The sequence below is a fragment of the Ictidomys tridecemlineatus genome, chromosome 6, assembly GCF_052094955.1.
Source record: "Ictidomys tridecemlineatus isolate mIctTri1 chromosome 6, mIctTri1.hap1, whole genome shotgun sequence".
NCBI classification, from domain to species: Eukaryota; Metazoa; Chordata; class Mammalia; order Rodentia; family Sciuridae; genus Ictidomys; species Ictidomys tridecemlineatus.
In genome coordinates, this window is record NC_135482.1 from 122,017,060 (window position 1) to 122,044,726 (window position 27,667).

A 27,667-nucleotide genomic window follows, 5' to 3' on the forward strand; every position below is an offset into this window, starting at 1 on the left:
ACCAGACTGGTAATTGAGATGATTCATTGTAGCCCCTATTAACAGACTCCTTGAATTTCCAGACACCTTTATTTCCACTAGCTTCTATATCAAATCTCCCCCTCCCCCAATATCTCTCTTAATGACCTTGGTCCAAAGATCCATTTGTCCTGTCATTTTTTCACAGATTCATTATTCTTTTTTTATTTAATTGATTTTATTTTTTTAAGTACATGACAGCAGAATACATAACAATTCTTATTACACATATAGAGCACAATTTTTCATATCTTTGTATATAAATTATGTTCACACCAATTCATGTATTTATACATGTATTTTTTTTATTACAAGTAGGTTGACACCCCATTCATGTCTTCATACATGTACTTTGGATAATGATGTCCATCACATTCCACCATTCTTACTAATTCTCTGCCTCTTCCCTTTCCCTCACACCCCTCTTCCTTATCTAGAATTCATCTAATCCTCCCATGCTCCCCCACCCTACCCTAGTGAAAATATATCAGAGAAAACATTCAGCATTTGTTTTTTGGGGATTGGCTGACTTCACTTAGCATTATCTTCTCCATCGCCATCCATTTACCTGCAAATGCCATGATTTTGTTCTTTTTCAATGCTGAGTAAAATTCCATTGTGTATATATACCACATTTTTTTTATCCATTCATCCACTGAAGGGCATCTAGATAGGCTCCACAGTTTAGCTGTTGTGAATTGTTCTCTATAAACATTGATGTGGCTGTGTCCCTGTAGTACTGCTGTTTTTAAGTCCTTTGAGTATAGTCCCAGGAGAGGGTTAGCTGGGTCAAATGGTGGTACCATTCCCAGATTTCCAAGGAATCTCCATACTGCTTTCCATATTGGCTGCACTAATTTGCAGTCCCACCAGCAATGTATGAGTGTGCCTTTTTCCCCACATCCTCGTCAACACTTATTGTTCTTTGTCTTCATAATAGTTGCCATCTGACTGGAGTGAGATGATATCTTAAAGTAGTTTTGATTTGCCTTTCTCTGATTGCTAGAGATGATGAGCATTTTTTCATTTATTTGTTGATTGATTGTATATCTTCTTCTGAGAAGTGTCTGTTCAGGTCCTTGGCCCATTTGTTGATGGGTTATTTGTTTTTTCGGTTCTTAGCTTTTTGAGTTCTTTATATCTCCTCCCCCACCAAATACATCTCTTAATGACCTTGGTCAAAGATCCATTTGTCCTGTCATTCTTTCATAGAGTCATTCTTCTTCTTTTTTTTTTTAATTTCTGGTTTTTTGGGTTTTTTTGTGGTGGTGGTGTTAGGGATTGAACCCAGGGCCTTGTGCATGTGAAGCAGACACTACCAGCTGGGGACTGGATATCCCCAGTCCCTACAGATTCATTATTCTTTGTCTATAAGCTATAAAGTATATAAAACTATTTTGCTTTGGTCACTTCTTCAGATATCACTCTGTGAGGATCTCCATTCAGTACATGTAAATTTAGTAAAACTTGATGCTTTGTCTTAATCAGCTCTTCTATTATTAATTCAATTCCCAGATCCAGACAAAGAGCCCATATAAGGGCTGGGGACTATAGCTCAGTGGCAGAGTGCTTGCCTAGCATGTACAAAGCCCTAAGTCCAACCCCAGAACAATAACAACAGAAAAAAGTCTACATAAGAACCAAGTAGGGAGATAAAGAGAATCTCTTCTCTATACAACCTAATTTAAAAAAAAAAAAAATTTTTTTTTGACAGAAGAGATAAAATAGGCATGCACAGAAGAGGCAACATAAGAACAGTGAACATAAACATGTTTACCTTTGTTAGTGACTACAAAAAGGTAGAATTTTACACCTGTTAGAATGGCAACAATTAAGTCTACTAACAAAGACTGATGATGATGTAAATTATTGATGATGACATCATCAAGGACTTCTATACACTGTTAGTTGGAAATATAAATTGAAGCTACTTTGTTAAGTTAAACATTACCACAATTTTTTACCTATATTCCCATTCCCAGGTCTCTATACCCAAAAGGAACACTTGCCCCTTGTGTAGAAGTACATATGTATAAGAATGCTCATAGCAGCAGTGTTGTATTATTTTATTAGCAAAAAAAAAGGAAATTGTTCAAATGTCATTAGTAAAAGAGTGAATAAATAAACTTTGGTATATTCATACCATGGAATTTTACTTAGTAAAAGGGAATAAATGGAGGAGAATGATTTTCCATCATGGCAGCATGAGACGCTCTATGGATCCGCTGCCCACTGAAACTGGTGAAAAAAAACTTAATAATATTATTTAAAGTCTCTGGAAATTATTCTAAGGTTATACAGCAAATTATAAATGTCTTTTCAAAAAAATCTAAAATTGGGTAATAAAAGGGAGAATCTGGGATATTTGAACTAAGTCTGACCCTTCTCAACCCCATCCCAGTTCAGTGAGGTGGAAACTCATTCCAAACTGTAGCAGCCAAAAACACAGGGTTTCCTCTCCACCAAGCCCCAGTCAGTGGGCTTTTCTCCTGGGAGGAACAGAGCTTCAGAATTTTTTTATCCTCCCCTAAACTACTTGTTGCAGCAGCGAAGTTCTGCAGAATGCAGCTGAGAAGAGAAAGTTCCCTTCTTTCACCAGTCCTCACTTGTGGAATGGAGGTCCTGCCTTGGCTCTGTGCCACTGAGAATACTGGGGACCTAACTGCTCTTGTCTCAACTCATAAGGCAGTGTTTTCACACTAAGTAAGGGCAAGTCAAGAAGACCTGAGATTAATGCCAGCCACCTCATAGAATGGGGTCATCACTCAAAAAGAAGTGCACTGTTATCCACACTTCCAGCCCCAGACCCCTGGCTTCAGAGATTTTGCATGGGAGAAACAAATAACTTTGCATGGGTAAAACAAATATCTCCTCTCTCTTCCCAAAGAAACTGACTTCATTTTCAACAGAAAATGGAGAAATTCAAGCCTAAATCTACTTTCAAAAACAGGCATACATTGTGGTGGAAGGTAATTGGGAGGACATTGATAGATTGAGTAGGATAATAGGCTAAATTGTAGACAGGCTACTTTACAGAAGGAAGGAGACAGCTGTAAGGAACCAGCCTTTGATCATAACAAATAAGAAACACCAACCATGGGAATTATTCCTTCAGAGGAACCCAGGTTTGATTTGATTATCTTTAGGGCATTTTATGTCCCAAGACATTAATGAAAACAGTGGGATAATCAGACACTTAGTGGAATTCAACATCTTGGACAGAAAAGGAGACCCAGAAAGCTTCCGAAACTGTCATTCCATGGTGACTGTAGATATACCCAAAACTATGCCATCTTGAAGAGCATCCTCAGAGATTTTAACACTTCCAGTGAGTAGGATCAAGGATAGTTGTCACTAAAATAAACATACAAACAAGCAAATAACATGAACAAACCCCAGGGGGCAGGAAAAATTAATTCCCAGAGTTACCACATTATCTGAAAAGTTCAGTTTCCAACAAATTTATGGGACAAGCAAAAAAAGTATGACTCCACTGGACAAGTGCAGGAAACAGAAACTACTTGTGACAGCAACCAGATATCAGATTTAGCAGAAAAAGACTATTGCCTTTATAATTATGTTCAAAGAACTAAACTAAACCATGATTAAAGATGATAGCATTTTCTGCTTTTATTATTCATTGGAATGCAATTAAACTATCAGACGATATTTAGCCAAATCAAAAATTCAGTAATTTTGCAGGCTACATAATACATCCTTTATGCATATGATGTACTTCATCTTCATTTTTCATCATGGATAAGAAAGATAATAATCTTGGTTGCATTCCTACGGATCATGATGAACAACAAAACAAAGAAAAACAGGGCCAACCCAGTGATCCATGGTCTTAGTGTATGAAGAGAAAGATACAAAACAATCTAAGAATTATTAAACCTTAAATTCATTTTTACCTGGTATTTATCTTTTTGGCCTTTTGCAAATAATACACTTTATTAATAGCAATAGATGTGGCTATGTAAAAACCATCTCTCCAAGGTACTTTCAAGTGGGTAGTGGCTGGTCATTCTCCCTGGTTCCTTGATAGGCATTGGAATCCATTGTGTGCACTAAAAACCATAGAAACATGCTCCTTTGAGACTTTGGTTATCCATCTAAAACCATTTTCCCTTCTTTTAAGTTTTTTCCTACTGAATTCCTTTATCTTTATAGGCTATAGTTAAATTACAGTGACCTTCATTCTTTAACCATCCACATTCCATGCTCATCAAAAAGGATGTCTGGGGCTGGGGTGTAGCTTATTGGCACAGCGCTTGTCTTAACATGTACATATGAGACACTTTTCGATCCTCAGCACCACATAAAATAAATAAAAATAAATAAATAAATAAATAGATAAATAAATAGATAGATAAATAAATAAATAAATAAAGGCATGCTGTCCATCTACAACTTCAAAAAAATTTTTTTTCAAAAAAGGATGTCTGATTTGAGTATGTAGAAGTTTTTCAATCCTGTTTCTTTTTCTTTTTTTTCCCCAGTGAAATGGGAAGCAGTCATCAGCTGAGAGTAAGAAAGGGGAAATACTGCAGATTTACAGAAATAGCTTTCTAAAGCTGTAAGATAGACTGAGAAACATAATGTTTGCCAATAGATTCATTAAATTCTGCTTGAGGTTATTAGTTCTGAATATAAAATTATATTCAGAACTTCAGCATGATTGTGGCTATTTTTCAGCTGCACAGGTGTCAGCATGGATTAGGCAGAGTTTTGACTTTAAGTAGGGCTGGGATTAGTCAAGAACCTGTGAAAAAAGGAAAGATAATCTTGACCATGGAAACACGGCCAGGTGGGAAATTATGACATGAGGAAGTAAGGAATAATGAAAAGATGGTAGAATCATATAAATCACAGGACCCAGTAGGATCAAAGAATGGTTAGAGTCACCCTGTGTAAATGAGCAAAAAATATAATGGGCATAATTAAAGAGTATCATTGAAAGCACAGGTCCCAGAGTAGGACATAAACTGAGTTTGACTACTGGCCATACCTCTTTGTACTAGTGGGTCTGTAGGCAAAGTTATCTAAGCATTTCAAGCCTGGGTTTCCATCCAAATAAAATGAGAGTGCTAATAGTACTGACTAGTAATAGTGCTAATAGTGTTATAAATATTCAGTAATATAATACAGGTAAAACATGGGGGGGCTGGCACATAAGAAGCTCTGAAATTTTACCTAGTTTTATGTATTTTTTTATTAGGAAAAAATGCAAAAATATTGGCAGTTATTGAATTATTTAATTACGAGTGATTTTAGTTTTTTAATTATTTTTGGTGTCTTTTAAAGATGTCACAATGAGCAATATTATTTCCGTATTTGAGGCAGAAAAACAAGTTTTTGTTTTGTTTTGTTTTTGCATTCTGGGGCTCAGACCTAGGTCCTCAAGCATACTAGGCAAGCTCTATATATACCACTGAATTACATCCCCAGCCCAAGTACTATTTTTAAGTACAATTCAGCCTAAGTTTGAATGATTAAAAGCTGAAAACAAAAAGTTAATGAATTTATGTAACTTTGGAAAACAAAAAGTATCTGGGTGAAGAAGAGTAGGTTTTTTTTAATATTTCTTTAGTTGTAGATGGACATAATATCTTTATTTTGTTTATTATTTTTTATGTGGTGCTGAGAATCAAACCCAGGGCCTCACGGAGGCTAGACAAGTGCTCTACCGCTGAGCCACAACCCCAGCCCACCTTAACTATTTTCTAAAATAGAACAAGCAGATGTTTGTGGCTCCTGTGTATGCCGCTAAACCTTACTGTCATTATTGGTAATAATGTTAAAGAGAAAACTTAAAAGATAGTGCTACCCCACTCTCTAAAAAACTGTGTTCTACTGCCTATTAGGCTATAATTTTAGTTTCAGTTCTTTGAAAGCTTTTTTCCCCCATCCAGGATCCCTTCCATAATTTCTGTCCCCTAGAGTGAGGTCATAGTTTTATGCCTCTGTTAACCTCTTAATTACTAGCCAAGTGTGTAAGCAAAAGTTGCTACAGAATAGATGTCAGTGAGTGACTGGAAAGAGAAACCCAGTCTAACACAGACCCCTATTTATACTTGCAACATGGGATATTTTATTGGAAGTAAGCAAGTAATAAAACAAGTGAAAAAAGCAAGTCAGACATCATATTCAGATTAACCAGTTAGCATTAACACTTGACTCTGAAAAGGGTTAAAATTAGGCACAGAAGACCACATATTGTATGATTCTATTTATATGTTATGCCTGGAATAGGCAAATCCAGAGAAACAGAAAGTAGATTAGTGTTTTCCTAGGAGTACTAGAGGAAGAGGAGGAGTAACTGTTAAAGACTTTTTCATTCTTTTGGGGAAGATAAAAAATATCTTGAAATTAGATTGTGGTGATGGTTGCACAACTCTTTGAATATTCTAAAAACTGCTGAGCTATACAGTTTAGATGGATCAATTTTATGGATTATAAATATATTGCAGTAAAGCTACAAAAATACTAATCTTTGGCTAAGGGTGTAAGCTCAGTGGTAGAGCACACACTTAGAATGCCTTGAGGTCTTAGGTTCATTCTCCAACACACACACACACACACACACACACACACACACACACAGAAACAACCTTGATCCCAATGGAAAATGTTCATTTTAAAACTATTATACTTTAGTCAGATGTGATAACATACCTGTAATCCCAGCTACTTGAGAGGCTGAAGGAGGATCAGAGTTCAAGGCTGGCCTGGGCAACATAGCAAACCCATCTCAAAAAAATAAAAATTGTTATACTTTAGAAAATAAATGAAGAATGACCCTAAATAAAAACATGATTCTTTATATGCTTTTCTAATATCTGAAAACTCGTGGATCTAAGCAGACAGATAAACTAAAACATTTATGTAGTACAATTCAAAAAGGAAAGCAACTAATGTGTAGGAGCCAGATAGTTTTTACATATTCAGAAGTTTTAAAAGCACAAATTTGTGATAAATTGATGACCCCTCCCCCCAAAAAAAAAAAATTAGCCGTGTAGGCCTCCAAGAACACTAAGAAATCTCATTTTCCCCTTCCTCCGGTTGAACAGAAAATTAGTACCTGGATAGACCAGTATCATGGTCATCATTGGCTCTCTCACAGCATTTGAACATTATACAGAAGTATCCAATTTTCCAGTCACTCCACACAAATGATTTCTACTCTGGGATTTCTTGTAAACACACACACACACATACATACACACACACACACACATACATACATACACACACATACACACACACACACACACACACACACACACACACACACACACATATCTGGCATGGAGCCCAAGAAAGATTTTCTTATTTGTCAAACCACAGGGTGGCAGATAACTTAAAACTTAATTGTCCCTGGCTAATCACTAACCTACCCCCAACTGGAAGGTATGCATATCCCAGTTAGAAAACAGCAGGTTTTTAAAGCGCATAGAATCTCATTTTCATTCTTGGAGGTGGACTTTACCACCACCACCCACCTAGGGGAGATTTAGAAAGAATCTGCCTCTTCTCTTGTATTCTTCAGACACACTTCTACTTATCAACTTACTCATTTCTGCTTTCACTGCTGAGAGACTTCTGCAAAGGTAAGAAGTTCTAACCCTGTGCTTTCCTTTCTGAATGATATAAAATTAGGCACAGAGGACTGCGTATTATATGAATCTATTTACAAAATCACTAAAAAGAACAGATGAGTTACAGGAAAGACTGTAATAGAATAAAAGTTTTAAAATAATTATTATTTTCATAGTCTAACCCCAAAACACATTATTACTTTTCCAATAACCCCTGTGGAATAATTCTAAATTTGAGGTTCTTTGGGATTCCATCAAGTTTAATCCTCCTTTGTGAGATTTATATATAACAAATAAAAAGTAAAACAAGATAAAGCATTTAATACAAAAAAATGATTCATCTTCCCAATTTCAATAGGAAAAAAATAAAACTTTTTTTTGGATTCTTCTTTCTAATAGTCATAAACATATGGCTTCTAGTTTTTTATGGTTTTTTTTTCTGTTTTAATAAGAAACCAAAAGAACTGTTTACTATTTGTTTATTAAAGATCATTAATCTATACCAATTTATACTATTGTAGAATATGGCATCAAGAGGCATTTACCTAAAAGATTTATTTAGTGCCAAAAGCATACCAGCCTCTCCTCTTTCACAGTTGAAGCATTTCATTTAGTTCCCAGTTAATTCTATAATATATTTATAGAACAGAGGCTGCTACAAAAGTAACATGTTGTAACTCTGTGCTTTACAATGGCTGGATTTTGATTGGAGTTTGGAGATATGTAAACATATCTGATACAACAGATAACTCAGATCAGTCTGGTATTTATTAATACCCTGGGATATAAGCAATAAATAAGATGTGGGCCCTCAAGTTTCTTTAGTTTTAGGGATAAAACTTATTCCTGTCTTGGGGCTGGGGTTATGGCTCAGTGGTAGAGCTCTAGCCTCGCACATGGAAGTCCCTGGGTTCAACTCTCAGCACCACATAAAAATAAATAAATAAATAAATAGGTAGGTAGATAGATAAATAAATAAAATGCAGTTATTGTGTACAGCTACAAAAAATAAAATTAAAAAAAAAACTCCAGTCTTTATTTAAAAGTTAATTCTTAAGGTTCTGTCTTCAAGCAATCTTCTTTCTTTTTTTATTGTCTTCCTTAATGATCTTATCCACCTCAGTGATATCCCTGTTCCCCAAACACTGATATCTGTATCTTTTTATTTCCAGACTAGACTTCTCACTTAATCACCAGACCCATGTATTTGCCTCTTTTCGGCATCTCTAGGAAATACCTAAGGCATCTCAAGTCAGCAACTTGAAATAAACTGCAGATGCCCTATTCTTGCCACTGTCTTAACACACACACACACACACACACACACACACACACACACACACACACACACTTGCTTTATGTACAGTTTCTCTATTAATGTATAACAGCATTGGGACCTGTCTTATTTGACACACTACTCAACCAAGCACAATTCCTGGCACAATTGAGTAGATTAATAATTAATAATATATCAGTACAAATTATTAAAATTATAATTTTTATTGGTCTCACTGTCAAGCCTTGGGTACACAATGGTGAATAAAACAAATACTATTATTATATTAATAGAATTCACAGTCTAGTGTAAGAACTAGGTATTATACTATCTTAAGGGTAGTAAGGTTTCATCAGAGAGCAATGAGAGGACTTCAAAGAAGTTTGAGAAGAATAGATAGAATTTCATTAGAACAAAAGGAAGAATATTCCATATGAGGAGATAAATCAGTTAAATGCTATAGTAGGATTGTATTTTCAAAAATGACTAGAGTAATATTTCTGGCCCCACATGCTCTTCCAGAAATTTGTCATTTTCCATCAAGAAGTAGAGCTTGTGTTTCTTCCTCTGGAACCTTTTTGACTACCTCAACTTATAGAGTATGAGTAGAAGTGACATTATGATTCTTAAGAAACTAGGTCCTAGGGCTGGGATTGTAGCTCAGTGGTAAAGCACTTGCCTCACATGCATGAGGCACTGGGTTCAGTCCTCAGCACCACATAAAAATAAATAAAGATATGTGTCCATCTACAACTAAAAAATTTTTTTTAAAAAAACTGGGTCCTAAAAGACAGTGTATATATATATATATATATATATATGAATCCAGTTGCCAATATTGTTCTTAATAATGGAACATTGAATGCTGTGTGCTTAAGATCAGCAACTAAGAAAGGCTAGCTATTCTCTCTAGTATTCAACATTGAACTGGAAGACCTAGCCAGGACAGAAAGGCAAGAAAAAGGTAAGATTTGCAGATATAAGTAGAAGAAATAAAGCTGCCTTTATTTGTAGACAGCATGATTGCTGGGTAGCAATTCTTAAAAGATCTATAGATAATAAAGCTACTAGAAGTACTAAGTAGTTTATCAGAGTCACAGGATACAGCATCACTATACAAAAATCAAAATCAATTTATTTCTTTAGAGTAGCAATCTCAGATCCATCATGCTGAAAGTCTCTATCCCTATGCCTATCCCCACTTTCTAGCAAATTACCAACCCCCTACTCCCCAGGAAAATAGAAATCATTAAGAGGATTTACCTCAGCATCTTTGTCATCACAGAAAAGAGTGGCAGGACCTACTGTCCAGTCCTACTAACTCTTCAAATCTTGACTTAAGCAACCCCTACTTGGAGAATTTTCCTTTATCTATTCCCCCCAAGAAGGAGAAAGCTATGTAATTTCTTAGCTTCTGTATTTCATCTTTAGGTAAGGTTGGGGTTTTGCTTGTTTATTTGTGATACTGAAGACTGAAACCAGGGATGCTATACCACTGAGCTACTTCCCCTCCCCTTTTTATTTACTTATTTATTTTATTTGAGACTGTCTCACTGAATTGTCAAGGCTGCCCTCAAACATGATCCTCTTGCCTCAGAGTTGTAAGTCACTGGGATTACAGGTGGGCCACCATGCCCAGCTTTAGATCAGTTTTTAAATTATAATTAATTTGTTGTGTCTAATATTGTTTGTATTAATTGTTTCACATTACTTACAGTTGCAAAACAGGATCTCTTTTTTATCTCTTGAAACCATTTAAATGTTATTTCAAGACCCTACTTGGCAAGGAAGCCAGTTTTAGGCATTTTAGGAGTTCACCATTTGTCTCCCTCTAGGAAAAAAAATATACAACTGGAGAAGCTTTTGCACTTTTTTAAATATTGCAGCAAAAATATGCCATGTATTTTGTGTAAAGAAAGTAGCACCATTAAATTTCCCTCTTTTTTTTTCCTACTTGCCACTTTTATTAGTGATACAAGAAAGTTGAGATGTTTTGTTAATGCATCATTTCTGCCTTGGTTTCCACAATAGTTATGACTGAATAAAAACAAGTATTGAAGTAATCAACTTTGACACACTAATTCTGATATTAATGTCAAATTATTCCATATATTTATGAAAAATTTAGAAAATGATGAAAATATCTCTATTGTTGAATGTTTATGGGTCAAAAAACTATTTACCTTAGCATAATGAAATTGAATTAAATACTTTTGGTAGGAGTTGGGGTTGTGGCTCAGTGGTAGAGTGCTTGTCTAGCATGTGTGAGGCACTGGGTTCGATCTTCAGCACCACATAAAAATAAACAAAATAAAGGTCCATTGACAACTAAAAAATATTTTTAAAAAAATACTTTTGGTAATAATTTTATAATTATGATTATCAAATGACTATTTTGACTAGAGGCAAGGCTTTGTTTAACCTGTAGCAATACCTAATATATACAAATGCAGTATTATTTTCAGTATTAAAAGGGCTACTTGCCTGTAACAAGCTATGTATACATAGTTTTTATATCTAAAATCCTTTATAAATAGGGAGAAAATACATGGTGGAATCTCTAGAATAAGTGGACACCTTTAAAAACATTCTACTTGATGAGCCAAAATTTCATCATAATGCTTAAAGCTTTATGGCCCCCCTCCTACAAAAACATAAATAAATAATCAACCAACCCACAATGTATTTTTATTATTTCATATCAATACAATAAAATTTTATAGCCTCAGTTTTATGTCTACCTTTTTTGCTATTTTTCCCATTCTAGATATTTCCATATATGAGTGCACAAAAAGAATGTGAAGATGATGACAGAATAATTTTTTAATGTGTGTGAATATGAAAATAACCAAAGAAAGAAGTAGGAGTTCTTCCTCTGCCCTGTGCGTGCGCACACACACACACAAATTAAATGTATGAAGGTAATGATTGAATTTTTTTTAATGTGTGTGGATGTGAAAATAGCCAGAGAAGCAGAAATTCTTCTTTTGCCCCGCCACACAAAAAATTAGATTGCTTACAGATGAATTTTCTTCTTAAATAGAAAAAGTGGCCCCCAAATACTTATGACCTTGCCTTGTTATTGCTGTCAGGAGGGCAAAGATCATGGCTCCTGGTGTAGTGGATCAGTCTTTGGACCACTTATTTTGCTGCTTAAATTCCCTTTCTGAACAGGTAGGATAAAAGTAGATAACCATCTACCAAAAAACCCTCCCAGACCATTCTGGATTTGAAACACCACATCCCTTCTTCTTACTTTGGGGAAAGTGTATTAACTTAGGACAAAGAAAGATAATAGGTATTTTCTGCCATTTTCTCCCCTCAATCTAAAAATGAAGTTCATGTAAGAGTGCTGCCAAACTTCTTACTAACATCATTTCTCTAATTCCACTTGAAAATGCTTTTCACAAACTAAGCTGCATTATGTAGTTTCTCCATTTTTTATAATCAGATTCCCATATGTAAGTATCAAACATCTTGTAATTGACATTGTTACTATTTCGAATTTTAGTTAAAAAAAAAACAGCAGGACCCACTTTATAATATCATGCTTAATTGGTTCTCTTTAGAGTTGAAAGTAAATACAAGGAGCTGAAATCTACTTTCATGGAGCTCAGTTGCTTTTTTGAAAAATCTATATAAGAAAACAAATCCTCCAGTGTTGATATCATGACCTAACTCTTCTTGTTATTTTTTTTCCTAATGTAAGATGAAGTTAATAACCACCAGAAGGCTAGAATCCAGATAAGAAGACATGAAATCTTTTTAATTTTTTTCAGTTATTTATTCAGCAAATGATTAAATTCTAAACACTGTATTGTATAACAGTAAGACAGATATGGAATCAGCCTCAGTATGTTTTATAATTTATTTCTTCCCTACAATCCAGCATTATATTATTTTGTTAATTTATGGTTTTATTGTTGTATGACATTTACATGATATTGAATTTTTTGGCTTTTTTTGTTGTTGTTTGTTTGTTAACAGGGATTAAACCCAGGGGCACTCAACCCCTGAGCCATGTCATGTCCCCAGCCCTTTCTTATATTTTAAAATATAAAATATTTTACATATTTTAAATATTTTACATTATTCAAGTTTTTCTGAATTGCTTAAAGCCTCACTAAGTGGCTGAAGCTGGCTTTGAACTCGCCATCTTCTTGCCTCAGCCTCTTGAGCCATGGCTTAATTATTTGACAGCTGGCCTTCTAGTTGCAAAGAAGCAAACGTTCCCTTCTTTCTTTGCTCAGTTTCAAGGAGAAGGATTTTTTTTCTTTTTAAGCACAAAGATTTTTAAAAGACCTAGATTGGTTTAGCAAACATAAGACCTCTTCGAAATCATCTTATTTCTTAAAACCCCCTACAAACCATCTATATTGCTCTCTAAAATTCTCAGTCCTCTTCTACCTTCAAAATGTCAATTATTGCTTCCTGACATATGCCTTCTGAGTAGTGTGCAAAGATTAATCTCTCTTTAAAAAACTGATTAGATTAGTTGTATCTCAAAGTAAAAATGTGCATGATAATTACAGAAGGGTGACATAACTTTAAGAAAAGCCTTATGAGGCATATGATCATGATCAATTTCTTTTAAGTTAATAGAATACATATATATATATATATATATAAGATAGGGAAGATATCTGTCACACAAACACTTAGATTTGTAAATTAAATAGTATTTTTTCTATCTGATAATCTAATAATATGATAATGCCTAACATTAGTTGTCGTGGAACCAACCTAGATGCCCTTCAGTAGATGAATGGATTAAAAAATGTGGCTTTTATACACAATGGAATATTATATTATATTATAATATTATACACAATGGAACTCTAGATAAGGCAGAGGGGAAGGGAGGGGGCATGGAGTTAGAAATGATGGTGGAATGTGATGGTCATCATTATCCAAAGTACATATATGAAGACACGAATTGGTGTGAATATACTTTGTATACAACCAGAGATATGAAAAATTGTACTCTATATGTGTAATGTGAATTGTAAGGCATTCCACAGTCATGTAAATTTTTTAAAATTAATTAAAAAAGAAATTATAGAGTTGTCATTAGCTGGCACATAATAGTTTAACAGTTAATAAAAAGTGTCTTAAAATAGTTAACACCTTAGCTCACAAACATGGTCATAGATATTTCTAAAAACTATATAGTTATGTTCACAACTAGTGTTTTGATGAATGTAAAAACAAAATCTTAACAGTTAATGAACAATAATTGTAATAGAATTCATCCCTAGTAATTTATAGTCTTGAGTTAAGCAACCGAAACTACAGAAAAGGCACATCTAAAAGCGCTCATTTTTTTAACTTGTCACCTGAATTTTTACAGATCTTGTAATTGTATAATAATTTTGAGAACAAAATCTCTGGGTACAGTTGTGCACACCTATAATCCCAGTGGCTTAGGAGGCTGAGATAGGAGGATCTTGAGTTCAAAGCCAGCCTCAGCAAAAATGAGGTGCTAAGCAACTCAGTGAGATCCTGTTTCTAAATAAAATACAAAACAGGGCTGGAGATGTGGCTCAGTGGTCAAGTGCCCCTGAGTTCAATACCCAGTACCAAAAAAATAAAAATTTTAAAAAAAGTTAAGGGCTAAGGTTGTGCTCAGTGGTAGAGCACTTGCCCCTGAGTTCAATCTCCAGTACCCAATAACAATAATAACAATAATTTTGAGAACAAGAGGTGAAGTTTGTGAAGCCCATGACTTCTGTAAAAGACAAAAATTTTAATACTGTTCTATATGTGTAAAAGAAACAATGTAGTTATTTTGGAATTATAGTGCTTTATGGGGTGGGGATGTAGCTCAGTAATAGCATACTTACCTAGCTTGCCTGATGCCCTGGGCTCAATCACCAGAACTGTGGGAAGAAAAAAAAAAGTTGTAGGCGGGGGGGGGGGGGGGGAAGTGGCTAAAAACCTGAAAGAAATCTCTGTTATCCAATAGGAAATTGTGAAAAATAATATCACCTCAGCATGGACAGTCATGTTGGCTAGCCTTTTAAATTTGACTGGTAAGTTGTTAGCATAAAGGATTTTTCAGGTTTCCAAAAAGGTAGTTTTCTAAAACATAAGTGTGGTTTTTCTTTTTTAATCAATGAAAGCAAAAAGAGATTGATTTAATAATCATCTGAAGAAAGAAATTATGTGTGGCAAAAATTAATGTCTGAGGGACTGGGCTCAGTGGTAGAGTGTTCACCTCACAAGTGGAAGGCACTGGGTTTGATCCTCAGCACCACATAAAAATAAAATAAAGGTATTATGTCCATCTACAACTAAAAAAAATACTTGAAAAAAAGGATTAATGCCTGATGCAGACAACTAAGATAAGTCAAAGAAGATTTTATATGTATGAAATAGGATGGTTGGACTGGGGATGTGGCTCAAGCGGTAGCGCGCTCGCCTGGCATGCGTGCGGCCCGGGTTCGATCCTCAGCACCACATACCAACAAAGATGTTGTGTCCACCGAAAACTAAAAAATAAGTATTAAAAAAATTCTGTCTCTCTCTCTCCTCTCTCACTCTCTCTTTAAAAAAAAAAAAGAAAAAAGAAATAGGATGGTTAAGGAATTGACTTGTAAAAAAAAAATATATAGCATCTTTGTGTTTATACTTAGAATTCTTTAGCTCATAATTTTGATTTAAGGATATTGACTAAAAATTGCAAACTTTTTAGAAGCATTCAGTTGTTTGTCTTGTGAATCATTAATGCCAGTTGAGTTTTATCAAGGAATATGAGTACTAAATACTGTTTCTTCTTTGCTCCAGGTAAAACTTTAGTCAAGAAGCTGGCAAAAAAGGTAAGGGAAAGGAGGGGAAGTGTTGTTTGTTTTTGGTAAGATAGTGAACTTCTGGGGCTGGGGTTGTGGCTCAACGATAGAGGGCTTGCCTAGCATGCATGAGGCATTGGGTTCAATCCTCAGCACTACATAAAAATAAAATAAAGGTATTCTGTCCACCTACAACTAAAAATATATATTTTTTAAAAAGATAGTGAACTTTTATAAATCAAATTGAAAGATTTTAATATATGTATTTATAGGATATCGAGGAGGTATTGGCAGGAATCCGTACAGCTAATTGTGGATCAACTTTTTTTAGAGACCTTGGTGATAAAGGTAATTTTAATTTGCTGTTCATTTTTTGGTTACATGTATAATTTAACTGACGTATTATTAGAGAACTAAGGTATGAGATTTGTACCATGTTATTTAACAGGTGTTTTTAAAACAATAAATTTTAAAAAATATAATAAGGGCTGGGGTTGTGGCTCATTGGTGGAGCGTTTGCCTAGCATGTGTGAGGTGCCAGGTTCAATTCTCAGAAACGCCTATAAATAAATAAAAAATAAAAGTCCATCAACAACTAAAAATATATATGTATGTATAAATAAATAAAAATTTAAAATTAATTTAAAAAATAAAACAAAATGAAAAAGTTAATTCTCATTCTTTGAACAATATAAGGTTAATTATTAAAACATCATTGTTAATTAAAAACTGGAGAGAGGAGATGAGATGGAATAAGAGAAGTAAGGATGAGACATGAGTCTAAAGAAGAAGAGAAGGCCTCAGAGGTGCACCAACATATAAGGGAATAGATAGCGATAAAGTGCTCATGAAAGAAACCAGGGCCAGGAGATCCAAGAAGTAGAAGAACCAGGAGAATTTTACCACAGAGGCCAAGAGGAGAACATATTAAAGAAGGAGCTGTCAAATAAGTAAATATCAAGTAAATTAATGAAGTTGAATAAGCTAGGACAGAGAACTGCCCATTGGATATAGCAGCTGGAAGTGCTTGACCCGTTAGCAAATACCAGTACCATGCTGTTTTTGTTACTCTTGCTCTGTAGTATAGTTTGAAATCTGGTATCGATATACTGCCTGATTCACACTTCCTGCTTAGAGTTGCTTTTGCTATTCTGGGTCTTTTATTTTTCCATATGAATTTCATGATTGCTTTATCTATATCTACAAGAAATGCCTTTGGGATTTTGATTGGCATTGCATTAAACCTATAGAGAACTTTGGGTAATATCACCTAGAGAACTGTGGGTAATATCGCCATTTTGATGATGTTAGTACTACCTATCCATGAACAGGGTATATTTTTCCATCTTCTAAGATCTTCTTCTAGTTCTCTCTTTAGAGTTCTGTAGTTTTCATTGTATAAATCTTTCACCTCTTTTGTTAGGTTGATTCCCAAGTGTTTTTTTGTTGTTGTTGTTTGTTTGTTTGTTTGTTTGTTTTGAGGATATTGTGAATGGGGTGTTTTTTCTCATTTTTATTTTAGAAGTTTTGTCGCTGATATACAGGAATGCCTTTGATTAATGCATGTTGATTTTATATCCTGCCACTTTGCTAAATTCATTTATTCTAGTAGTTTCAGAGGTCTCAATCCATGGTTGACTGTTTACAGGCATAAAATTGATGGCAGAAGGGAATGGTGGAGAAAAGCTGCTCAACTTTTCATGGTGGCTCAAAAGTACAGAAAGCAAGAGAGGAGGAGATCAAGGACAGATATAGTCCCTAAGGCCACACACCCAGTAACCTACTTCCTCTAGCCATGCCCTACCTACCTACAATTATCACTAGGTAGTCCATTCAGATTATTAATCCATCAAATGGATTAGTCCACTGAATGATGAGGTTACAGTCCTCACAATCTAAGAATTTCACCTCTAAACATTGCTTGTTGCCTAATACATGAGCTTTTGAGGGCTGTTCCATATCCAAAACATAACATGAGGTAAGTGATTAAGAGACTTTAGAAGCACCCTTTACTCAGAAAAGAAATACCCATGCAGCCCTCTACTGTGCCTTAACCTTCCTAAATACTGGTAGTGCCTTTATGTGCTGCCTGTCACTTTTATATGGAACACCATCCATACTCCCATCACCCATTAAACACCTTCCTACTCAGTAGCTACCCTACTCTTTGAAACTGATATCCAAATCTACTAGGGTTTGTGCTCTTTCTCATTTTTGCATTTTGTTATACTAATCTTTGCTAATTAAATCATAAATTCTCAGAGAAAAAAAATTTATGCGGTCACTTTTATATTCCTGGTTGCCCAGGATATTACCTAAATGTTCTCTAGAAAATAATGGATACTCATCTAAAACTAATTATATGCTAACTGTAAACTATTCTATTTCAGAATGCAATTTTAGTTAGGGGTTCTGTGTAATGAAAGCATAAGGACTAAATTTTATTTTAATATTTTTCAATTAAAAGTTTTCAGTAATTTATATAAATTTTTCCCAGGTTAGGATTAATTGGTATTATCAACAAAATCAAATCCATTTAGCAGTAATGTTTTAGTAAATTTTGGAAGTAATGCATCAGCTGTTTATAACATCATAATAAAACATGGATTATCATCATCTGATTTTTATATTTTATCAAAACACTTCCTTTTGACAACTTTTTCTTTTTGTGATGCTGGGGATCAAATTACATGCTAATTAAGCAGGTATTTTATCACTATAGCACTGAGATACATCCCCGGCCCCAAAACACTTGTATGTATGTGTGTATCTATATTTTTTATTAGAGCGTTATAGGTATACATAGCAGTTAGTTTCATTTCAACAAATTCATAGACTGACTTATTTAACTTTATATAATGTTCTCTGTTTTTATTCATTTTCCTGAAAATGCCATAATTTCATTCTTCCTTATGGCTGAGTAAAACTCCATTGTGTATATATACAACAGTTTATTAATCCTTTTATTTATTGATGGGCATTTGGACTGATCCATAATTTGGCTTATGTGAATTGTGCTGCTATAAACATTGAGATGGTTTGTAACACATACTATAGAGATTTTAGTTCTTATTGATAAATACCAAGGAATGGGATGGCTGGATCATATGGTGTTTCCATTCCTAGTTTTTGTTTCTTGAGACAGAATCTCCCTAAGTTGCTGAGATTGGCCTCAAATTTGCCATCCTCCTACTCAGTCTCCCAAATTAACTGGAACTATAGGCATGCTCCACTGTGCCTGGCCCATTCCTGGTTTTGTGAGGAATTTCCATATTGCTTTCCAGAATGGTGGTACTAGTCTAACTTGAGTGAGATGAACTGAGTGTAGTTTTGATTTGCATTTCCCTGATTGCTTGAGATGTTGAACATTTTTTCATATATTTTTTGGCCATCTCTGTCTTTTGAGAAATGTCTGTTTCATTCTTTTTGCTTATTTATTCATTACATGTTTTTTTAAGTATTAAAGTTTTTGAGTTTATATATTCTTGATATTAATCATTGATATATATTCTTGATATAATTTTGTACCATGCTGTATGCTGTCTCTTCACACTCTTGTTTCCTTTGCTATACAGAAGCTTTTTAGTCTGATGGCATCCCACTTATTTATTGTGGTTTTATTTCTTGAATTTTCTTGAGTTTCTCGTTAAGGAAGTCAATGCCAGCACTCTGTTTTCTTCTAATTGCAAGGTTTCTGGTTTAATTTCTAAGTCTTTGATTCATTTTGATTTGACTTTTGTTTAGGGTAAGAGAGAAAAAATAATTATATATATCTCCAGTTTTCTCAGCTCCATTTGTTAAAAAGACTAGCTTTTTTTTTTTAATTAGTTACACATGACAGTACCAGTACAATGATCTTGACACAATTCATACATTTGAATCAAATGGGGTATAATTTCTCATTTTTCTGATTGTACAGGTTGCAGAATTACATTGGTCATACAGTCACTGCAACATTTGTGAGACCTCATCTCAACAAAAAAAACTTTTTAACCCATCTTCTCTCCTCAGTTGGATCATTCAAAGATTACCTTAAAAATTAGTTCCTCTACAATATCTATGATTATCTAAATCTGGAAATGATTTCACATTTTTTCTTAACTGTTAACTGTTACTATCAGAACATGATTTGTGTTAATGCAGGAGTGTTCAAAAGTAAAATGATTAGATGATTATGAGATCTGTACTCTAATCCCAATTTGAACAGACTAAGTGAGTGGGAACTATAGGGAGGTGGAGCATAGCTGAAGAAGTGGGTCTCTGTGGGTATTCTCCTAGAGATTATATCTTGTACCCCTGGCTCCTACCTTTTTCTGCTTTCTGGATACCATGAGATGAGCAGCTTTCTTCCCCCATACCCTTCTGCCATGATGTTCTGCTTCAGCTTGGACCCAGAGCAATGAAGTAGGCTGACCTGATGATCATGGACCTCTGAAACTATGAGTCAAAACAAACTTTGCTTCCTCTAAGATATTTTGCTTAAAGCAATGAAAAACTGATTAACATAGTACATATTAGTGGTATATAGCATTTTCTGTGCTTTGGTCTCTTAATGGAAATGTAAATTATCATCTCTGAAGAATTCTTGCCAAAAAGAATTCTTGCTGGGTATGGTAGCGCAGGCTATAATCCCAGCAACTCCTAGTTCAAGACCAGACTTAGCAATGTATCAAGCCCCTGAGCAACTTAATGACCATCTCTTAAAATCAAAAAGGATTGTAGGTAGCTTGGTGGTAAAGTGCTCCTGAGTTCAGTCACCAGTACAAAAAAAAAAAAAAAACAAAATCAAACCTGAATCTCAGGAGCTGTGGCTTAGGGGTAGAACACTTGCCTGGCATATGTGAGGTTCTGGATTTGATCCTCAGCACTGCATATAAATAAATAAAATAAAAGATCCATTGGCAACTAAAAAATATATTTAAAAAAAAAAACCTGAATCTCAGCACACCTCTGGATCTAAGTGTCACTTTGTAGGAAATAGAGAAGTTAGAGAAATGTGTAAAATTATATGGAGGACATGTAATCATCAAAATTTCCTATAATGCTGGAAACTATAGGACAAATGTGAAAACCTTATTCAGGCCTGCCAATTAAAAAATGACTACATTCTCCTTTTTGAAATGCTGGCTTTGTGGCAGTTTTCAGGTACTCTTTTCATCTCCTCAACGTTCCTAAGTTTAGGAACTTTCTTACATAAGTCAGTGATCTAGCATTCTCAACAGAAATCCTATGATAACCTCTGAGTGACCATCTTAGATCATGGCCTGTGCCGAAACCAGGCCCTGGCACCAGGCTAATGTACCCCGCTCACTAGCTTGGGCCAGAGATACTTACCTGTTTCTGCATTATAAGAATGAGTGATTGATTTAGGCCAATTAACACCTACCTCTAAAGGGGAAAAAAATAGAGTCATCCAGGGACAGCTGGATGTGTAACTTAGTCCAAGCCAAGAGATCTGAGAATCAGGGGAATCTATAGTGTAAACCTCAGTCTGAGCTTAGGAGAGAAAAAGGTGAATTCCTTCTTCCTCTGTTTTTTTGTTGAATAGATTAAATAATGCCCACCCATATGTGGGAGGGCAAGCTACTGTACTGAATCTACCAATTTAATCATATGCTGATATCAACCAGAAGCACCATCATAGACATACTCAGAAATAGTGTTTAATTGAGCACTGCTTGACAGTTCTCACATCCTCTGTACTAGTAACTTGATAAAACAGGTCTTTCCCCCCCCCACTCCAAGCAGGAGGACTGTATTTCAACTCTATTATAAAAATTTTCCTCTATGTCTAGGAGAGTTAAAGTAAAAATTATGGGAGTCTTGTTGTTGTTATTGTTGTTGTTTACTTGGGTGAAGTTTCATTATTAACACCTCCATGAGGATACTATTAAACCATCTAAAATGTGTTTCTTAGTATGTTTTTACTTTCTGTCTTTCAGGGCTAATTTCGTATACTGAGTATCTTTTCTTGCTTACAATCCTCACTAGTAAGTATCCCATAATTTTTACAGCAATCTTGTGAATTCTCTCTTCTTACCAAACAGTATTTTTGAAGTTTGACATTTATGTCTTAATCATTAAAAAATACTGGTGCATTAACTTTAGCTTCTATATCTACAAAATGTAAACACTATATTAGATTATCCCTTCTACCTCCCGTGCACCATGGCATCCCAGAACTTTATTTCCTAAATATTAGAAGCCTTGTTGAACACATGAGTCATAGTTAACCTTCACTTGTGAACATTAAAAACCTTCACCTGACATTACATACAAAATTCCTAACCAGTACTCTTCAAAAGTGTGAAGGTCATAGAGAACAAAGAAAGAATGAGAAACTTCTACAGATGGAGAAGAGTAAGGACAAATGACAGCTATATGCAGCATGATATTTGATCCTAGAGTAGAAAAGTAGCATAAGTGTGGGGAACAGGGCAACATGAAATTCAAATAAAGTCTTTAGTTTATTTCATATGGCATATCAATATTAATTTCTTTATCCCGATAAATGTGCTATGGTTATGTGAGATGTTGGCTTTAGAAAAAACTGGGTGGCAAATTTGTGAAGACTCTTCTACTATCTTTACAATATTTCTTTGAGTTTGAAAGGATTACAAAGTTAAAAGATTTTTTTTAAAACTACTCTGAGAAAGAGAAGTAATCATCATTAGTAATATAGCCAAGAAAATATAAGAATATAAGAAATAAAGTTCTTATATTCTTAATAAATAAGTAAATAATAATAAACAAATAGATAAATAAATAAATCCTTAATAAATACATAAGCTAACAAAATAAAGTTCTCAGTTAATTTTGCATTGAAGGGCAGAGCTGTGGAGCAGAAGCGCCCATGAAAAAAGTGCTAGACAAAGCAGGGGAAAAGCCTTCACACCAAAATCCACCTTTGAAAATTGAGAAAGAGTACATTGTTTTCTCAGTTTAAGCACTTACTCATATAGTCTCAGGTGGCTTGTTTCAGATTTGAGCATTATCTGTAAATAGCTTGCATTTCACCAACATTTACATAATTACTCATTTTTACTTCATTGCAGAACCTCATACTGGGTTTCATGTTGCTTTTAAAATGCTAGATGCAGATGGCAATGAGATGATTGAGAAAAAGGAGTTTTTTAAGGTAAGTAAATAGCTGTTAGTTATTTTAGATTTTCATAAAACACTTGATACTTGTACAATAATTTTTCATTTCTAAAATAATCAAAATTGTGGTTGCCACTCCAACTGGATGAGATGAAATCTTAGTGTAGTTTTGATTTGCATTTCTCTGACTGCTAAGAATGTTGAATGTTTTTTCATGTATTTGTTGGTCATTTGCATTTGTTCTTTTGGGAAAGGTCTGTTTTAGTTCATTTGCCCCTTTATTGATTTGGGTTGTTTTTTGTTTTTTGTTTTTTTCCGTGTTGAATTCTGTAATGTATTCTGGATATTAATGCCCTATATGAGAAGGAGGTGCAAAGATCTCTCATTCTTTGGATGCTCTCTTCACACTCTTTTAATTGTTTCCTTTGTTGTACAGAAGCATTTTAATTTGAAGTCATCCCACTCATTGCTGGAGAGGATAGGGGGGAAAAGGTACACTCATACATTGTTGACAGTACTGCAAATTTGTACAACTACATTGGAAAGCAGTATAGAAATTCCTCAAATGACTAGGAATGGACTGACCATATGACCCAGCCATTCCACTTGTTGGTATTTATCCAAAAGACATAAATCAGCATACTAAAGTGTTACATGCATACCAATATATACAACAGCTCAATTTATAGTAGCCAACTTACAGAACCAGCCAAGGTGTCTCCCTTAATAGATAAATAAAGAAAATCTAGTATACATACAGAATGGAGATTGCCTCCACCATAAAGAATAATTAAATTATATTATTTGCCAGTGAATGGGTAGAACTGGAGAACATCATGATGTGTGAAATAAGCCATATTCAGATAGTCAAGAAAATATGAATATTTTCTCTCATATGCATAAGGAATTTTAACAAAAGAAATCTCACGAAAATAGGAGAATACTGAAGTAGTTAAAGAGAATTGAGGGAGAGAGAAAAGAAATAGGAAAAGGTAGGAACTGCATTCTGACCGAATTATGCTGTGTGCACATACGAATATATCACAATGAATTTCATTTTTATGTGTAACTGTAATGTAAAGCAATCTGAATGTAGATTCCTATATTTTTTTCCTGCCTGTATAATCTTACCCTAACCAACTAGAAGCACTTTTTTAGCAATGTACCTTTATCACACAACTATAATGTTCAAGAAATACCTCTCTTCAGGGCTGGGGATATAGCTCAGTTGGTAGAGTTCTTGCCTTGCCTGTACAAGGCCCTGGGTTCAATCCCCAGCACCACAAAAAAAAAAAAGTAATACCTCTCTTCAGTCTCATTTCTCAGAAATGTAAGTAGTTGTGTTACTTAAGATTGGGCTACAGATAGGAAGAAACTAAAATGCCTCTTATGCACACACACAGAGAGGTGGGACAAGGGAAGGATTGAAAAATAGACACAGAACTTTCATATTTAACCAAGAAACATAAACTCAGTGAAGCACAGTGTTGCCCCCTAGAACAGGACCAGGTGCGGAAATCTCAGCATGTTCTTTGGCACTGCAGAGTGGTCAGGCAGGGCCAGATAATAATGCTGTGCTTCTCTAACGTAGAGCCTTGCCAGACTTAAGAGACTTAATTTTATTTATTTGGAGTTTATATCACTCTTCAAAAAAAATTATAGTCTCTCTGCTTAATACTTTCATTTCAGGCTCTTCTGGTTTGTGTAAGTATCAGGTGGTTTGGGGCTTTGTTTTTTTGGTTTTGGGTTTTTGGGGTTTTGGGGGGGCGGGGTTTGGAACAAGGAGTTAGGGGATACCAAACCCAGGGCTTTGCGAATGTGAGGCAAACACTTTGCCACTGAGCTACATCCCAGCCCTACTCTGATGTAGGTCACAAAAGAAATCCAATGTCTCAATGTCTCCAAATAGTTAAGTTCTGCCTCCAACTTTCTAGTGTTTCCAGAAAAACATATTATTTTACAGTAATAATAAAATCAACTATTATAAGAGCAATATTATAATGGCAAATTCAGTAAGCATAATTGGTGTGCAAACACAAAACTTACACAAATATTAAGCTTAACTGCCAGAAGCCAGAATGCAAACCTGCTTGAGATTAGCCAAGAGCTTTAAATGCACAGAGCCTTTTAAATGAAGCTAGTATGGCTGAGAGAGTTGAGTTTTTAATTTTTTAATTAATTTAAAATTTAAATTGATGGGCTGGGGATGTGGCTCAAGTGGTAGTGAGCTCGCCTGGCATGCGTGCAGCCCAGGTTCGATCCTCAGCACCACATACAAACAAAGATGTTGTATCCGCCGAGAACTAAAAAATAAATATTAAAAATTCTCTCTGTCTCTCTCTCTCTTCTCTCTCCTCTCTCACTCTCTCTTTAAAAAAAAAAAATAAATAAATAAATAAAATTTAAATTGAAACACTGACATTTACTTTAGTTATTGGGAAACTTAGTATGAAACAAGTTGGGTATATGATTCTACTTTTTCAATTGTAAATTTTATAAAATCTAAATAAAGATTTAAGTTTTTCCAGTAGAAATCTGAATTGAGACATCCTATAAATATAAAATATATATTAGCTTTGGAAGGAGGAGGAAAGAAATGTAAAATATTCTTGTTTTTATATTAATATTTGATGAAATAATCTGAATTAATTAGTTTCACCCTTTTGTTTTACTTTCTTTTTTTTTTTTTTTCAGAGGGAATGGTACTGGGGCTTACGGGGACACTTAACCACTGAGCCACATCCCCAACCCTTTATTTTTTAACTTTTTATTTAGAGACAGGGTCTCACTAAGTTGCTTATGGCCTTGCTAAATTGCTGGGGCTGGCTTTGAACTTGGAATCCTTCCTCTGTAGTATAGGAAAACTTATATTAGAAAACTTATATTTCTTTTGGTCAGCACTGCTTCAAGATTATAGACTGAGAAAATTTTTTACACAAATTTTATTACATGTCCTTTATGACAACCATTCTAAATGCTGAAAAGATTTTTGTACTCCTGAGTTTGCAGCTTAAGAAAGAAAGCTTAAGAAATTCCAGTGGATTGAAGTTACATGAAATATACCTCTAGATATATGAAGTTTCATGTACTATTCAGATAAGAAGGTAGTTATATATATATATATATATATATATATATATATATATAAAATTTTAGTTGTAGATGGACACAATAACTTTATTTATTTATTTTTATTTTATTTTTACTAAGGATTGAACCCAGAGCCTCACACATGCAAGGCAAGTCCTCTACCACTGAGCTACAGCCCCAGTCCCCCCAAAAAGGTAGTAATCTTACTACAGAATTCATTTTCTCAAAGTGGTAAAAGTTAAATTTAGTAGAAGGCTATAGAGAAAACCATACTGTTTAACTACTTGAAGAATGTATGAATGTATTCAAAAATATATGTAAGAGATGTGATTGTGAAATATTTGTTTCATTAGAAAGTCAGTGTGAGCAAATGCTAGCAAATGTAGATATTGCTAAAGAAGCAGTGTGAATAAAGTTTATCCTATCAAAAGCAGCCTAGAATTCCTCCAAGGGTTGAATATATATATATGAGTAGACTAAATAGAAAGAACCAAGAATTTTCAGATATTATGGCTTTTACTCAGAACTACAAGTAAAAAAAAAATAATACTCAAAAAGTAAGGAGGAAAGGAAATACTAGACAGACATAAGTTTATCTTTGAATTCAATTGCATTCATGCTGAAGAAAGCAGAAAAATATGAAGAGTGATTAAAAAGAACATTATTATTTATTTATATTCTCTTGGGGACTTTAGTGTTACAAAATTTGAAACTTTTGTAGCAGCATTGCTGCTGTTGTACAGCATAGCTAAAGTGTGAACCTCTTTCAGCTGTTTATACCTAAGAAGTAGGATCTCTTATGTGAACCTATTGTCAGGAAAAACCAGCAGTAAGTTATTACAGACTTAACAATAAAGAGTTAATCACACTTTTGTTAATATTTTAACAATTAAGAGTTAATCACAGTCTTCCAAAATCCATCTCTGGCTGCAGTATGGAAAATGAATTAAATGAGATTGAAGGCAAGGAGCCTCCCTATGCTATTGAAATAGTAGAGTTTACAACTTTGGGAAGGATGAAATACAATCAGGATTTATTATGGAATAGCATCTGTAGGACCTGGCTTCCATTTAGATTAATGAGGGGAAAAGCAAAATTAGTAGGCAATCCTTTTCCCAGACTACCTACTAGGAGTAATGATAGCACTCATTGATCAAAGAGAAGAGTCGTACTTGATTAAGGATTGGTTGTATCTGACATACACAAAATAAAGATGAACAAATTGATATGCAGTCAATATTACAGCCATAATTTGAAACCAGGGCATCCAGTTTTAGAATTCTGCTCTTTCCTCAATGTCTGCCTGCCTCATTTGAAGGAGAATTCAGAGAAAGACTGGGTTGAGAAAGATCTTAACTCTGAACTTGGAAATGTTAAGTTTGATAAACTCGTAGGACATCCCTATAGAGAAACAAATATAGTTGACTGACTGGAGATTCACCAAGAATTCAGCCAGGACTGGGAAACATTTTCATAGAGGTGGTAATTAAATCATCAGACTATATGACCTCAAAATGAGAGAATGTTCAATGAAAAGGAGTAAGACCAGTCCTGGAACAATTTCATTTACAAGGTTCAAGCTGAGGTTGAAAAGCAAAGAAATGAAATCGACAAGGAACAAAATAGTAAGCAGAGTGAGGGTAATCAAATCTTGGGAAGAAAAGAGTAACAAAAAAAAAAAGAGTGTTTAAAAACAAATTCTTTTTAGGGTTCAATCCTCAGCACCACATAAAAATAAACAAATAAAACGAAGGTATTGTGTCCAACTACAACTTTAAAAAAATTTTTTTTAA

General features: G+C 34.5%; 1 protein-coding gene across 4 annotated transcripts in view; it reads left to right on the forward strand.

The window, feature by feature from the left end:
* The window catches only part of Micu2 (mitochondrial calcium uptake 2), a 107,776-nt gene that overhangs the window by 45,551 nt on the left and 34,558 nt on the right, over positions 1–27,667 (forward strand). For 2 of the 4 annotated variants that reach the window (XM_005338607.4, XM_040281325.2), the window contains exons 3-6: positions 15,682–15,713; positions 15,956–16,031; positions 21,626–21,673; positions 22,739–22,821. In XM_005338607.4, coding sequence (XP_005338664.1) covers positions 15,682–15,713; positions 15,956–16,031; positions 21,626–21,673; positions 22,739–22,821 — 239 coding nt within the window. The remainder of the gene's footprint in view (positions 1–15,681; positions 15,714–15,955; positions 16,032–21,625; positions 21,674–22,738; positions 22,822–27,667) is intronic. The other 2 variants (XM_013364413.4, XM_078015694.1) reach the window with 1 other exon arrangement.